This window comes from Sciurus vulgaris (genome assembly GCF_902686455.1).
Source record: "Sciurus vulgaris genome assembly, chromosome: 2".
Taxonomy (NCBI): Eukaryota; Metazoa; Chordata; class Mammalia; order Rodentia; family Sciuridae; genus Sciurus; species Sciurus vulgaris.
This window is the reverse complement of record NC_136462.1, coordinates 134,357,391-134,372,267: the sequence shown is the minus strand read 5'-3', so window position 1 is coordinate 134,372,267 and position 14,877 is coordinate 134,357,391. Positions and strand designations below refer to the sequence as shown.

Here is a 14,877-nt window from a genome sequence, read left to right as displayed (position 1 = left end):
TGAGGCTGTTTGTTACCGAGAATTGGAAAAGAACCAGGGTAGGAGAAGACTCTTAAGCACCCACAGAATGACCAAGAAATGGGAGATGTCCTCACAGTAGGGGGAAAAAAAAAAAAAAAAAAAAAAAAAGAGAATAGTGAAAGCAAATCTTGAGGAAGGTCCTCCACAGAAAAGCAAGACTCCAACATAGTCCACATACTTCATTATGAATCCACAGAGGGCTGTGAACTTATTGCCCTTTGTAAGTGACTCTAGAGTAAGATGTGATGATTATTCTCTGTTTTCTTTCCTGACTATTCCCCCATCACCTAGATCAGTGCCTGGCTCATTGTAGGTATTCAATAAAGATTGGTTAAATAAGTAATTATTAACTAAATGGATTTATGAAAGGGTACCAGAGAAATAAGCCATCCAAAATCAAAATTCAGAAAACCATTCCATTTACAATAGCATCAAAAGGAATAAAATACTTAGGAATAAATTTAACAAAGGCAATAAAAAACTTGTGTGCAAAAACCTACAAAAAATAATATTGGACTGCAGCTATAGCTCAGTGTTAGAGTACTTGCCTCACATGAGGCCCCAAGTTCAATCCCTAGTACCACACACACATATGTATAGCTGAACAAAGTTAGAAAAAGAGCTAAATAAATAGAAAAGCATCCCATGTTCATGGATTAGAACTTAAAATTGTTAAGATGGCATTATTCCCTAAATTGACTTGATTTCTAACAACAATTCCAAATACATTTTTTTAAAAAATAGGAAATGCATAAGCTTATCCTAGACTTCATATGGATTTGCAAGGGAACCAGAATAGCCAAAATAATTTTGAAAAAGAACAAAGTTGAAGGACTCACGCGCTCTGATTTTGAAAAATTTATTATAAAGCTACTGTTATCAAAATGGTCTAGTACCGGCAAAAAGACAGATACACAGGTCAATGGAACAGGGAGTCCAGAAAGAAATCCTTGTACTGCTATCTGATTTTGACAAGAGTGTCAAGTTCAAGCAATTGAGAAAGAAGAGCTGTTTCAACAAATAATGCTTGGATGACCAGACAACCTCATACAAAAGAATTAATTTGGACTCTTATTATATCATATATAAAAATTAATTCAAGATGAATCAAAGACTTAACTGTAAGGGCTAAAACTATAAAATCACTGAAAGGAAACACAGGAAAACCACATGGTGGTACATGCCAGTAATCCCAGTGACTCGGGAGGCTGAGGCAGGAGGATTGAAAATTCAAAGCCAGTCTCAACGAATTAGTTAGATCCTGTCTTAAAATAAAATTAAAAACTGTTGGGGAGGTAGCTTCAGGATACAGCACCCCTGAAGTCAATCCTTAGTACTGAGAAGATAAAAAAAGCAAATATAAAAGTAAATCTTTGTGACCTTGGGTTAGGCAATGGTTTCTTGAATATGACACAAGAGCATGAACGAGAACAATAAAAAATAAACTGGACTTCATCATTAAAAACTTTCACGCAGCAAAGGTCATCATCACCCAAGTGAAAAGACAACCTCAAGAATGGGAAAAATATTTGCAAATCAATTATCTGATAAAAACCCTTATAACTCAACAACAACAACAACAAAAGATAAGCAACACAATTTTAAAAAGGGCCAGAGGACTTGAATAAGCATCTCTCCAAAGAAGATACACAAATGAACAGCAAGAATATGAAAAGATGCTCAACAGCATTAGTCATCAGGGAAATGCAAATCAAAACTACAGATAACACTCCACACCCTTAGAATGGCCATTAAAAAAAAGGTAAATAACAAGTGTTAGGGAGGATGTGGAGAAACCGGACCTCTCACACATTGCTGGTGGAATGTAAATTGGCATAGCCACTGTGGCAAATAGTTTGGCTGCTCCTCAAAAAGTTAAACATAGGGTTGGGGAGGTACCTCAGCGTGAGAGTGCTTGCCTAGCACATGTGCAGCCCTGGGTCTGATCCCCAGCAACACACAAAATATAAAAGTTAAACTTAGAGTTACCGTATGACCTAGGAATTCTATTCCAAGGTATATAACAAGAGAAACAAAAACACGTCCACCCAAAATTTTGCACATGAATGTTTCAAGGAGCACTATTTCCAATAGCTAAAGATGGAAATGACCCAAATGTCTATCAATGGATGAATGATAAACAATGAATGGAACATGAATATAGTGAAATATGGTTTTGGCTATAAAAATAATGCACACTACACCAAGAACAAAGCACGTTAAGTAAAAGAAGCCAGATGCAAAGACCACATATTATATTATTCCATTTATATAAAATGTTCAGAATAGACAAATTCACAGAGACAGAAAGTGCACTAGGGACTTGTAGAGGCTGGGAGGGGAGGAGGGGATGGAGACTGACTCCCTGATGCATATGGGGTTTTGCTTTGGGGGGATGAAAGTATTCTGGAATTATATAGGGTGATGGTTGTATAACATAGTGAGTATACTAAAAGCCACCGAACCATACACTTTAAAGTGATTAAGATGGTGAATTTTATGTTACATGAATTTTGCCTCCACAAAACAGAGTTAACAGAGACAATGTAGTTAAATAAAGGCCTAGAGTTAAAAAGGTTGAAATACGAAAGTTGACATGAAATGCTCCAAAGTCACTGACCTTGTTTCTCTGTGTTACGGATCTGGGATGGCATGTCTTGGATTTCCAGGGTCCATTCCCCTTCTGCCTTTTCTCCCCAACAGTGGACAGTCATGAATTCCCAGTTTGTGAAGCCTTCATTGGAAAAATCCAGCAACCTGCAATTGGAGATGCAGTGTTAGAAAATGAGAAGGCCCTGATCTGGGATGGCTGGGCAGAGGGACTAGCTCAAGGAGGGTTCTTTAAGTTACTCCTTACAGATCTGCTGAAGCACACCCCCAGGCCAGGGAGGTGAGAAAGGGGGAAGCAAAGACTGCAGTTTTCAAATGTTGATTGTTCTCAACTGTCACAGCTGAGTCTCACCTCCACTATCTCACTAGACAGGCAGGTAGGTCTCACATGCTCAATAAAAGATGGAGATTCAGTTTGTGGGGTCTCTTCCCACCCATCTGATTTTTTTTGGGTGGCGGGGGGTTACTGGAGACTGAACCCAGGGATAACCTACATCCAGGTCGTTTTTTAAATGTACTTTTTATTTTGAGATAGGTATTGCTAAGTTGCTGAAGCTGGCCTCAAACTTGTGAACTCCTGCATCAGCCTCCTGAGTTGGTGGGATTACAGGTGTGTGCTACCATGCCCAGCTCCTCCCACCTTAATTTACTAGAGGCGAGATCCCAGGCTACTGGCTTGTTGCAGCCCAACCACCAGTAACGAGCTGATCTGGGACTCTATGGGAATGGGAAATCATGACTTCTCCCTCTGTGTTCTTTCTATCATCAACAGGTGTTTATGAGGTCACCAACCAATGTCTCCAATACCACTTTCCTGAATAAGTTGTTTGTCCCCCGCCCACCCTCGCAACCCCACCAGGACTGATCTTACAGAACCCATGACCCCAGAGCCTAGATGCACAAAAGTAAACAGGCTGGGCCACATGACCCATGTAAGCCCCAGAGGGTATTCACAAAAAAAAAGGTCTCTTGAAAATGAGTATTTGTGTGATGAATGAAATATCCACATTTGTCTTAGAGCCAGCTCTGTGCACTGTTCTTACAAATAAGGAAAAATGAACAACTACTCAAAGTTGTAGGAAAAGTGCTTCCTCTGAACCTCCAGGTCTGAACAGCTGCATTTGGGGACAATGATGACAGGCCTGGTTGTGTTCCAGGGCCAGTTGAGGCACTCCTGGGCTAGGAGGAAAAGACTCCTTTGCATCCACCTCAGTGAAGTCCCCTTGAAAGTTTTGTCTTTGTCTTCCAGACTGGAAGGTCTTCTCTGACCATTCCCACCAGCCTCTGGGCCTTCCACTTCCATCCATTTCTTTCTTTCTTTCTTTTTTGTATACCTTTATTTTAGTTATTTATTTATTTTTTGTATGCAGTGCTGGGGTCCAACCCAAGGCCTCAATTGTGCCAGGCAAGTGCTCGACCACTGATCTACGCCCTTGCTCCCTCCATCCATTTCTCAGGTCCTGTTCAAGTAGAAACAGGACATAACTAGCTTGAGTAACCTCCTCAGTCTTCTACCTTCAAAGGAAAAATTCCAGGATCTTCTCTCTTCCTCTTTCTTCATAGTCTAATTTTCTATTTCTTTTTTGGAATAAGAATTTTTTAACTTAGGGCTCTTTATTATTTATCAGAAATTTACATATGTATGTTTCCTGTGATGTAAGAATCCATCTTCAATTTAGGGGCTCTCTGAACACTCAAGTACAAAGATGTTCATCAAGGCAACATTATTTGCAGGGAGAATAGTGCGGGGGTGGTGGTGGGGATATTCTGTGCTTTCTGGTAAGAAATTGTCAAGGTCAAGGCTGATTTTCAAACACAAAGCCAAGTGCAACCTGAAACACTGGGGCTGAAACAAGGACAGTCTTTTAAGTGCTGAAGTCCTTACAAACATCAACCTATTCTTAGTGAAAAAATTTGGCAACCTGAAAAGGTTGCCAAATTAAGTAAGATGTGAAGTAAAGTAGAAGGTAATAGATCCTAAAACCAAAATCTTGATATAACCACAAAATCTGCCTTGGAGGGGGGGAATAAAATTCTCAAGACTCAGGTGACTGCCAAGTGGCCTCAGGGCAATTTTTAAAGTGCTCTATCGCACAGGTACAAATAGCACTGCAGCTGCAATCAAGCAGATCCAAATAAACTAGCAGAATATGCTCCGTATCATCCCAAAGGGCTCAACACTGGCCAGAGACACAGAAGGGAAGGAAAACAGAGCCCAGGTGGGGTGATGTTGGGGTGCTGGAAGGTTCTTGAGGGTCAGATGGCCAGATGGACGCAAGCAGGACATGAAGGGCAGCCAGGCACCTATGTCGAGCATTTTTATCTGTATTATCACATTCAATTCTTGTAATATTCTTTTTTTTCTTCCTTGTAATATTCTCCATGTTTCTAGGTGAGTGAAATGACATTTCCAGAGGTATGAGATAGAGGGGCCAAATGACTGGCTCTTGGGAGCCCAGCTGGGAAATGAAGGGACTGGGCATGAGCTCTAGTCTCCAGGTTCCAAAGTAATGTCCTCTGGTCACTGCTGCCTTGTCTGCCTGCCCCTTGCTGCCCTAACCTCTAAGCCTCACTGTGGGCTTTCTGGACTGGCCACCACCTGCACAGGAACCCAGCTGTGCCTCTGAGTCAGGGATCACAAACTCAGATGGCTCTAGGCGTAAATGCACCCAGGAGTGAATGGAAGTGGGGCTCAAGCAAGGAGCAGGGAGCATGGGGTGGACAGAAGCAGGTGGACCTCTTTGCTCAGCTCTAGGTCAGGGTGCACAGGGACCATGGACCTGGTTGGAGAACTTCTAACTTTTTGAGAAATTCTAGAAGTATGGGCTTTAAGATGAAATCTCTAAAAATTAAATAATGAATATTCTAGAAGTAAACCAGCAGGAAGCTTCAGCTTGCTGGCTAGCACCCCACACTGCTCATACCTATGCTGGCTTTCCACAGGCAGAGGCAGAATGTGGCCAGACCCACCTCCAGTAGGGGCTGAGCATAGTTCTTGGAACCTATAAAGCTAGGATGTGATCTCAGGGTCGATTCCAGTGCATTGAGAACAAAGCTGATATGTGGCCCACTGCCTGCTGTTTGCTGTCCTGGACCTGGAAGCTGGGCAGAGGGGTGGAGAATGTAGCACAAACCCCCTCTCCTTAAGCAAGGGCATAGGCAGAAGCAGTTAAGAGAAAGGGTGACTTCTGTCTGGCCTATTCTGAGAACTTTCACTTATTACCCCATTTCTGAATCTCCAAAGTTCCCTAAAGCCCGGAAAAGGGCTGCAGTCCCAGGCAGGTAACCAAAATGAGTCACATGGATACTGTGGACATGGTATCTCTGGTGACAGGTACTTTCTCCTGGGCTGGGAGGCAGTTACCAGCTCTCCTTTTCAAGAGAAGCTGGAAATGCTGATTTGTACATGAAACCTGCTTTTCCCTTCCTCTGTCTCTTAATTAGAAAAAGGAAAAAAAGGTGTCCCCATTCTCTCCCAGTCCCCCAAACTTCCTGTAAATTCTTTTACTTTAATTACCTGTAAGTCATATGACTGCTCCTGAGCACTTGTCCTGATTTCTAAGTTTGTTGGATAAATGACTCCATACCCTTCCACAAGCATACACAAAGCTTCAAGAATTTGGAGTCTGCATCTGAGCATTGGCATTTAGGGGACAAGGCTTCAAAGACAACCTGGGAGCAACTTCCCCATAAACCGCCCATGCCTGAGAGTCAGAGCATTTGCTGTGCAAGTTATAGGGAGCAGCCCATCATGGGGTAAGGGTTACTCCAGGAGACCAATGATGCTGCTTGGAGTTACACATTCTTGTTTCAAATGCCAATTGAATAGGATGCACATGACTTTTGATGCTATTCTAAGAACAATAAAGGCACAGCCAGAATTCCATCTAAAGAACTCCTGCTAAATAACAAAACAGCAACAACACCTTTGTCAATTCTTCCTCCAAATGAAAGTTTTCCAGGACTGTTTTAAAGGCAAGCTTTCAGAGAACTACTTTTCAGGTCTGTGGGGTCTACATATGAGGGTTTCCAATAGGGAGGAGGTTGCCTGCAGGCCCGTAAGATCCCCCATGTGCAGGGTTCATTAAGTACACTGTGGACCCAAACTGGAGGGGACCTCATGTGGCATAAATCTCAGTGAGCCCAGCCTTACCTCTTTGCCAAAAGTTGAGACTTGGTTCCTGAGGGAGAAATCAGGTTGATCTGGAGGTCTCCACGGCGGGGGTGTGAGATGGAGATGCGAACTACCACATGCTCTAGGTAGATCACACGCTGGTCTGAGTGGTCAGCGCAGGCACTGGTCAGGGCGGTGGTCCGCAGTACCTGCACCACAGGGATGCTCCTGGGGAGGAGGGAAGGGCTCAGTACCTGGCACCTGAGTCATTAAGTGCCAGGTGTATGGAGGGCCATGGACTTATGTGGCCAAGCTTGCTCCTTCCTGTCGAGGCCTCTGTTTCTGTTGCCCCAAGGGAGCAGCCTAGGTCTTGCTCTAGGATGCTCCACCCTGCATTATATCACCTGCCCAGAAAGACTTCATAGTTCTGGAAGTTGCTTATAGAGATTTAAAGAAAGGGTTCTTGTGCAGACTTGAGCCGATGTATCTAGGGTTTACCAGATTTAGTGCTCAGGAGGCAGCTTCTACGTAGCATGTGGCCAGCTCACTTTCTCAATGGCCTGGGGTCTGCAAGGCATTAACACCCTACTACTTTGTTTCAAAACTGCCTTGAAAATAGAAGTCACAATGCTGAATAACAACAGCAGCAGAGCTTTCCTGAGTAGATTTTCTCCAGGCACTGGTATGAAAATTTACAGGATTAACCCATTTCACCCAGAGAGAAATTAAGGGCTGTATTCAAGATCACACGGCTACTGAGAGGTGGGGCTGGGATCTGAGTCTCCAGTCCTCTGCGTTAACCTCTGTACCATGTCACCTTGCACAGATGCTCATGTGGATCCACCTGAAGGAACCAGTCTCTGGAGCTGGTCTGCTCCCAGGTGTCCTGCATAAAGACTGTACTCCCCTACCTGCCACTGAACCAGATGATGGTTCTCTTTACAAACTTAGGGCAGCTTTGCCACATGGGACCAAATCTGAGGACAAGCACAAAACACCAATCACTCAAGAGTCACTTTTGGGGGCTGGGGTTGTAGCACAGTGGCAGAGTGCTTGCTTAGCATAAGTGAGGTACTAGGTTTGATCCTGAGCACCACAAAAAAATAAATAAATAAAAGGTATTGTGTCCATCTACAACTAAAAAAAATTAGAAAAAAATGTCACTTTCAACCAGAATTATCCCACACATAAAGTAGACACAGAGTTAGGCCCAAAGGCTGTTCCTGTTTCAGGCTGGGCCATCCTACCTATTCTGGGCCACCACAGCTCATATCTCCCCAAAGCCTGGCCCCTCAGCCCAGTGATTTGCAAACTGAAGAAAGATGGCATTCTTTAGTAGAGACCCAACTGCCACTCAGATGCACATTGGTAATTTCCCACCAGGCGGCCGGCGGCTTGGTTTATTATGGGGAGTGCTTTTCCCATTGTGCCCGTCTTTCCTCTGGGGAGGCTGGAAGCGTGTGCTCAGGGCCTCTCAGGAATTACATGGCTTGGCTCTACTGGGCCTGAGTCATTAAAAACAATCAAAACAGTTAGAAACAGTGATGTAATTCCCTCAGAGACTCTGTAAATATTTGAAAACACGCTTTGCGTGCACTATAAATTGATTTAGAGGTGCTGACTTCTTTCATTGCCTTCTCCACATTTTACTGTCTGTGTTTATTGGTCAGTGGGCCCCTTTGCTGTGGCAGATACAGAACACAGTGGAAAGCTCTGGAGACTTCCAGGGCCTACATATACCGCCAGGAAAACTACCCACCTGTCTGTGCACTAAGAATGCAAGTTGATTGTATTGAGGATAGGAGGCCCCTGAGAAGGTGAAGGTGAAGGTGGGGAAACATATTCACTAATGTTCCCCTGGAGCTTTGAAATGTGGCTCCCAGTCAAGGCCCCAAGATCCACTTTCAAACTTCTAACATATTTCCAGAGCTAACTAGCTAGAGCAAAGTGAAAAACAAAAACCATAAGCAAGTTTAAAACACTGTTCCCACCCCCAGTCTTTTGCTTGTTGGTAGGGGGAACAACACTGTACTCTAGAAACAGACCTAGAATCCCAGAGAGGAAACCTTAACCCTATAGACAGACACAGGACTTAAGAGAGAACAGGAACAGTGTAAAATAAAAGGTCAAATCCTACCCTTCATATGCCCCACCACCTTGTTCCTGAACACTATGTTCCAGGCTACCATACTCCCATCCCAGAGCAGCTACACCTTAGGAAAAAAAAAAAATCATCCTCATGAAAATATTCAAGTCGCCTGCATTTGACTTAGCTAAGGGACTCCAGCTGCTGGATGAGAAAGGTGGGGCTGGATCTAATCCATAGGGAGCCCCTTTACTGCTGTCCCAGGGAGGCTGGCTCGGGGTGGGCAGGCTCGGTTCCTTCAGAAGTTAAAGGGCTCCCTTGGTTTGGTTTTCAAAGCCAAGGCATTATCCTCCCTGGGGGCTAGCCTGCCTGCTTGGGAACAAGGCTAACTGTAACAATTAGTGTTTATGTGAAATCTCTTAACTATGAAATCACTCAGTTACAGGCCACCAGGACTCCTCATTTTTGCAAGTTCTAGAAGAGAGCTGGGAGCCAGGAGTCACTGACTGCAAGGACATCAAGTTGTACTTTAGTTCTGCAGTTGCTATGGAAACAAACAGACTCACATCCCAAGTCAGGTAGCTTTTTAATTTTCTTAAAAGAAGAGGAAGCTTTGAAAGGTTTCATGATAATCTATGTTGAAATTGCTCTGTATGTCAGATAGAAATTCCAAGGAGAAGTACTGAAGTCAAACACAAAACCCCATCACTTTTAAGGATTCATTTAACTCCAAATCAGAAAGCAAAACACTTTTTTCCAATGAAAATAATGGGGGGAAAGAGAAAGGTGATGCATGCCTGTAATCCCAGCTACTCAGAAAGCTGAGGCAGGAGGTATCACAAGTTGGAGGTCAGCCTGGGCAACCTAGCAAGACTGTCTATCAAACAAACAAACAAACAAATGGGCTGGGGATGCAGCCCAGTGGTAGAGCACTAGCCTAGCATGCACAAGGTTTTGGGTTCAACCCCTAGTACTGGGGTGGAGTGGGGCAGGGGGAAGAAAAGAAAAAGAAAATTATTTTCTATTCTATAACTATTTGGAGGATAATACAAAAATATGCAAGTCAACTGTGAAGTAATTTAATTTTTAGGTTAAACAATGTGCAGGGATTATCTTTGTCATACAAATACAACTAAATTGCACTTTAACAATGAAAATTGATTTAGAAAGATCTTAAAAGTTTTCTGGATAACTGAAAATGTTCTTCTGCTATTAAATTCTGAAACTGCTGTCTGTACATAAAGCCACCTTCCTAGGACCCTAGAGGAACCCAAGGAGTTAAAGGATGTTATGGAACCCCTATCGGCAGACTGAGCAATGTTTAAATCAGAGAGACTGAAGACTTGGAAATTATATCTAATGACAGAGAAATGCCACTTCCTGTTGAGCCACACTTCAGAATCAATTATGCTCATATTCCAGATGTTCTTCATTCCTCCTAAGCTCTCTAGAACTGCTCCCTTCTCCTGAGGAGGTAGAAGGCTACCAAACAGTAACCATAATAACAACAGTTTAGTATCTCCAACCAGGTCACTAATATGGTGGCTTCCTTACAGTTTTCTCCAGTGCATAAAAATGTAGAACAATTCCTGATTTGCTAACATCACAATTCTGAAAAGCTTATGGCATCAGAGTAATATTCAAAGTGAAAGATAAATATTTTCAAGTACCAAGTGGTGGGGAAGAACAGAGAAAGGTGGGTCATGGGCAGAAACTTCCCACTTGCAGGTGCTTCCAACTCTCCACTTATCTTTCTGCTCTAGCTAGGAAGTCACGACAGTAGGTATATTTATCATTCTCCCCTTGTAGACCTGCTCCAGCTCAGGTTCTTGGACAGACCAGTATCTTTGGGGGCACTGCTGCTCTTCCAACTGCAGGTCTGGAGGCAAGAGCTGAGCTGGGCTTAGTTCTTCATTAGACAATGCTGAGATCACATGGGAAACCCAGAATTAGAAGGCAAGTATCCTCTGGCGAATTTAGCATCTGGCTAGGGGAGAAAGGGTAGCTGAACAGTTCAGGCTTATTGTAGCAGAAGGTTGACCAGGAAGTTCGCCAGAAGGTTAACCAGAAAAACCTTTCACAGACCTTCCAAAGAATAGTGAGTGGGTGGAAAGGGGTTACTGGAGCAGATGCATTAAATTAAACTATCAGAAAATAATCTGGTCTGTTGGAGGGCACAGAGCCATCTGCATGGACATCACAAGAGGCTCTGAATCACTTCCTGGATCCATGTTCTAGGATGAATGTTCTCCACAGGCTGATCTGAGGTAGAGATTATTTTGTTTCTTGGTGGACTTTCCTAATTGTATTAGTTCACACTTTAGAACTTCCTTTGGTGAAATTACTTTTGATTATCAAGCCATGGCACAGCATTTAGGCTGGAAATAAAATTCAACCACAAAAAAGGTAATCTGTTCCACTAATTGAGACAATGCTGTGCATGATTAATTGAACCATAAGGTGTTTTAATATACAATGTTTAAGTTTATAACACCCATTTTTCTTCTGGGTGAGATGAGGGGATTGAATTAGCTGACTTTAAACATTCCTTCTAATGCTTCTGATCTAAGATCTGATCAGACAGGGAGTTTAAAAAAGACAATAAAATCTATAGTCAGTACTCATTATTCACAGAATCTATATTTGCATATGTACTCGCTGAAGTTTTGCATTCTCAAAAAACACTTGTGGCACTTCTGTGGTCACCTGTGGAAATGTACAGAGCAGCAAAATATCTGAGTCACCCAAACTGCACATTCTAGCTGAGGTCAAACAAGGCCATGTTCTGCCTTTGTTGCAGCTCACATACTCTAAACAAGTGTCCATTTCGCAGTCTAAACAGTGGCACGTTTTTTTTGAATTTTTGTCCTTTCTTTTGGTGATTTTTCTGTTTACATGCCCCGCCCCCCCCCTTAGTGCTAAAGTACTGTCCAGTGTCCCCAAGGGCAAGAAAGCTGCAGGGGCCTTACAGAGAAAATACATGTGTTAGATTCAGTTCAGACATGAGTTATAGAGCTGACAGCCATGAGTGCAAGTTAATGAATCAACTGTAGATAGCAGAAGAGGTGTCTTTAAGCAGGAACACATAAAACGAGATTCTGTACCATCTGTTGACAAAAATGTTGTAACTAGGGGCTTGAAGGAATCTGAACCCATATACCCACATTGGGGTTCAGAAAATGATACCCAAAGTGAAGACCTCAGACACAGACTCAAAAGTGGAGGTTCTCTCTGACCTTCTCCTGTCCTCTTGTTTCCTGCCCCCTCACCTTGCCAGTCATAGAACTAGAATTTCTCTTCGTCAAGAGAAACTGAGTATGATGGCTGCATTCTTAAGCAGCCCTCAGAGGATTTTACTAAGTTTTTTTTTTTTTTTTTTTTTTTGGGGGGGGGTAAGAAGTACCTGTTCTTCGGTTAAAGTGATTTCCCCTTGTCCTTGCACTTAGAGTTAGTATTCACCGAATGTCGCCTGTGATGGTCTTGCCCCAGGTGGGCTCCCACAGAGGCGGCTCAGATACCACGGCCTTGTTTCTAGAGGCTTAGTCTGTTCTGGGGTCCAGGGAACATAGTTTTTTGAATCTAGAACCCCTCTTCCCCCAGGGGGGTCACAAAGTCTAAAAATATTATCAAATCTTCCCTACTTTTCTTTCTTGGAGCTGGCCATATTCTCTGACCTACTTTATCTGATAGTCAATCCCATTCCAGAAGGGTGCCGCCCCATCCCTGGGAGGAAGGAATGCTGTAGAGAGGCCAAGAAGAATCTGAACAGACAGGCCTTTCCAGATTCCCCTCTCAGTCTATTCCTTTTAGATCACACAATTTTTATCCAGTCATATGTCTACATTGCTGTCCATGCTTCATCAAACCTAAGTACAAACATGGAGAGTTCACTCTGAGTCTTGGGTCTCCTTAGACATGAAGGCTCCTATGCCATAGAAAACTATGATCAAAGAAATCTGTTATGCTTTTCTCTCATTAACCTGCCTTTTGGTATAGGGGTGTCAGCCATGAACCTCTATGCATGGCAGGAAGGGGGGCTCCTGCATATTCAAAATCAGCAATGGTTCAGGATGAGTAAGTAACTCATTGTTTGTGGCAGCTCTATAGAATATAACTACCATGAGTGATGAGAAACAATTATATTATTACAATCCAAATACTGATTTTAGAAGTAGCCTTTATAATTTGGAGAAAACAGGTTTACTTTGAAAACTAAGCTAGAAAGGGAAAAGGCTGCAAGAAAACAGGACGGGGTCAAAGTTTGCTCTATGGGGTTATCAGGAGGCACACAATATGTGGGCCCAGTATGGTTGCCTCCAGGACAGAACTGCATAGCACCCCACAAGTTTTTAGAGGCCACCCAGCTATGCCCTAAATAGCAATGGTCTAAAAAAGAAATCAAAAGCAAAGGCCTCATTTGGTACCTAGGTATGAATACAGGTCAGATGTCCTGGAGGGATACACTGGGGAAGGTGGGGAAGGGATGGAAGAAAGCAGGAATCTGCAGAATAGAGAGAAAGACCAAAGTAAAGAAGGGCTTTTAGCTTCTTGAATAATCTTGTGTGCTTGGGCACAGATGGATGTCCAGCTGACATTGGTTCAATTCATAGGTATTCCATCAGGACCCTGTAAGTTGCTTGCCTGGTTAACCTGCTAGAGGGGCCACCAGGCCTGACCTCTTGGGTGCTGACACATGGCCAAGACTGGAGGAATCTCCAGGTAGCCAGGACCAAGGTGCTTTTCTGTCCTTGGAGGCAGCATATGCAGCTGGTAGGAGACATGGAGAAAGGGGTGGAAAGGTTCTCTGGGGGTGTACAAGTTACTCTGTTTGGTTCAGTACAGCCTGAGTTCCCACCTAGAAGCAAGATGGACACTGAAAATAGCAGGCTGTGCAGCAGCTAAGTTGTGGTCCAGTTTCTAAATTCCTTTGTGCCTCGGTTTCTTCATCTATAACACGGGGATAAAAATAGCATCCGAACCATTTATCTTTGTCTGAGATTTTGAATGAGTTAATAGATGTAAAGGGCTTGGAACAATGTCTGGCACACAGGAAGTATCTTTAAAATCATCACTGGTCATATGTCCTTACGTGTGGAGTTGCTTGAGGACAAGAATCATACACAGTCTGGTTTAAAGAAATTTCAGAAATAATGAATTATCAGAACAGAAAGCAGGATATGGTTAAACCAGAGCTCATTCCTGAGCAGTTATACATTATCTGCTGTGCAGATAATCCTTATCATTCAAAACAACATAATGGTTTTGGGGGTAGAAGTATCTTGAGAGAGAGAGAGAATGTGTGTATATGAGAGAGAGAGAGAGAGAGAGAGAGAGAGAGAGAGAGAGAGAGACAGAGAGAGGGAGAGGGAGAGAGGGAAAGAGAGGGAGAGGGAAAGAGGGAAAGAGAGAGGGAAAGAGAGAGAGAGAGAGAGACAGACAGACACTGTCTAAACAGGCCAAACTAAACTATAAACTCTGTATAAATAGGAACTTTCCTAATCTGCAAAAACCTAAGACATGTAGGTAAATTCTGATTGCTTCATGCTGGTTTAAAAGACACTTTTGTGGCTATCTCTCCAGTATTTTGAGTTGGGGGTCATGGGTATCATAAACTGTTTCACAGTAGCCTGGATTTTTAAAGAAGTAAGGAAAGTACTGGTTAGACAAATACAAAGAGTCAAATAAAATTTCATAGCAGGGCCTCTTTTTCATTCAAAGGGATTATACTGAGCTTGATTTTCTTTTTCACTTTAAGTCATAAAAGAGTTAATTTTAGTATTTTCTCTGTGTAATATACATGGATTCCAAAATAATTCTACACAGGTGGATGTCATTGGTCACAATGTTATTTACCATCCTTTAGTCGAAGAAAGGTTCTAAATAGAGTATAACTATTTGTGTGTGAGAATATGTAAAAATGTGTTTGATCTTCTACATGTATCGGAATCAGAGTGGAGACCAAGCTCGAGCTTGTATTTTTCATTCAATTCTAACTTGGAGGCCCTTCCTTTTTGTGTGGGGTGGGAATGGAACCCAGAGTCTTTTG

At 42.8% G+C, this 14,877-nt stretch overlaps 1 protein-coding gene across 2 annotated transcripts in view; it reads right to left on the bottom strand.

Annotated features, from left to right (window-relative positions):
* The window catches only part of PCSK6 (proprotein convertase subtilisin/kexin type 6), a 176,992-nt gene that overhangs the window by 54,697 nt on the left and 107,418 nt on the right, over positions 1-14,877 (bottom strand). For both annotated transcript variants that reach the window (XM_079121928.1, XM_079121927.1), the window contains exons 12-13: positions 6,785-6,973; positions 2,642-2,778 (exon numbers count right to left, since the gene is read on the bottom strand). In XM_079121928.1, coding sequence (XP_078978054.1) covers positions 2,642-2,778; positions 6,785-6,973 — 326 coding nt within the window. The remainder of the gene's footprint in view (positions 1-2,641; positions 2,779-6,784; positions 6,974-14,877) is intronic.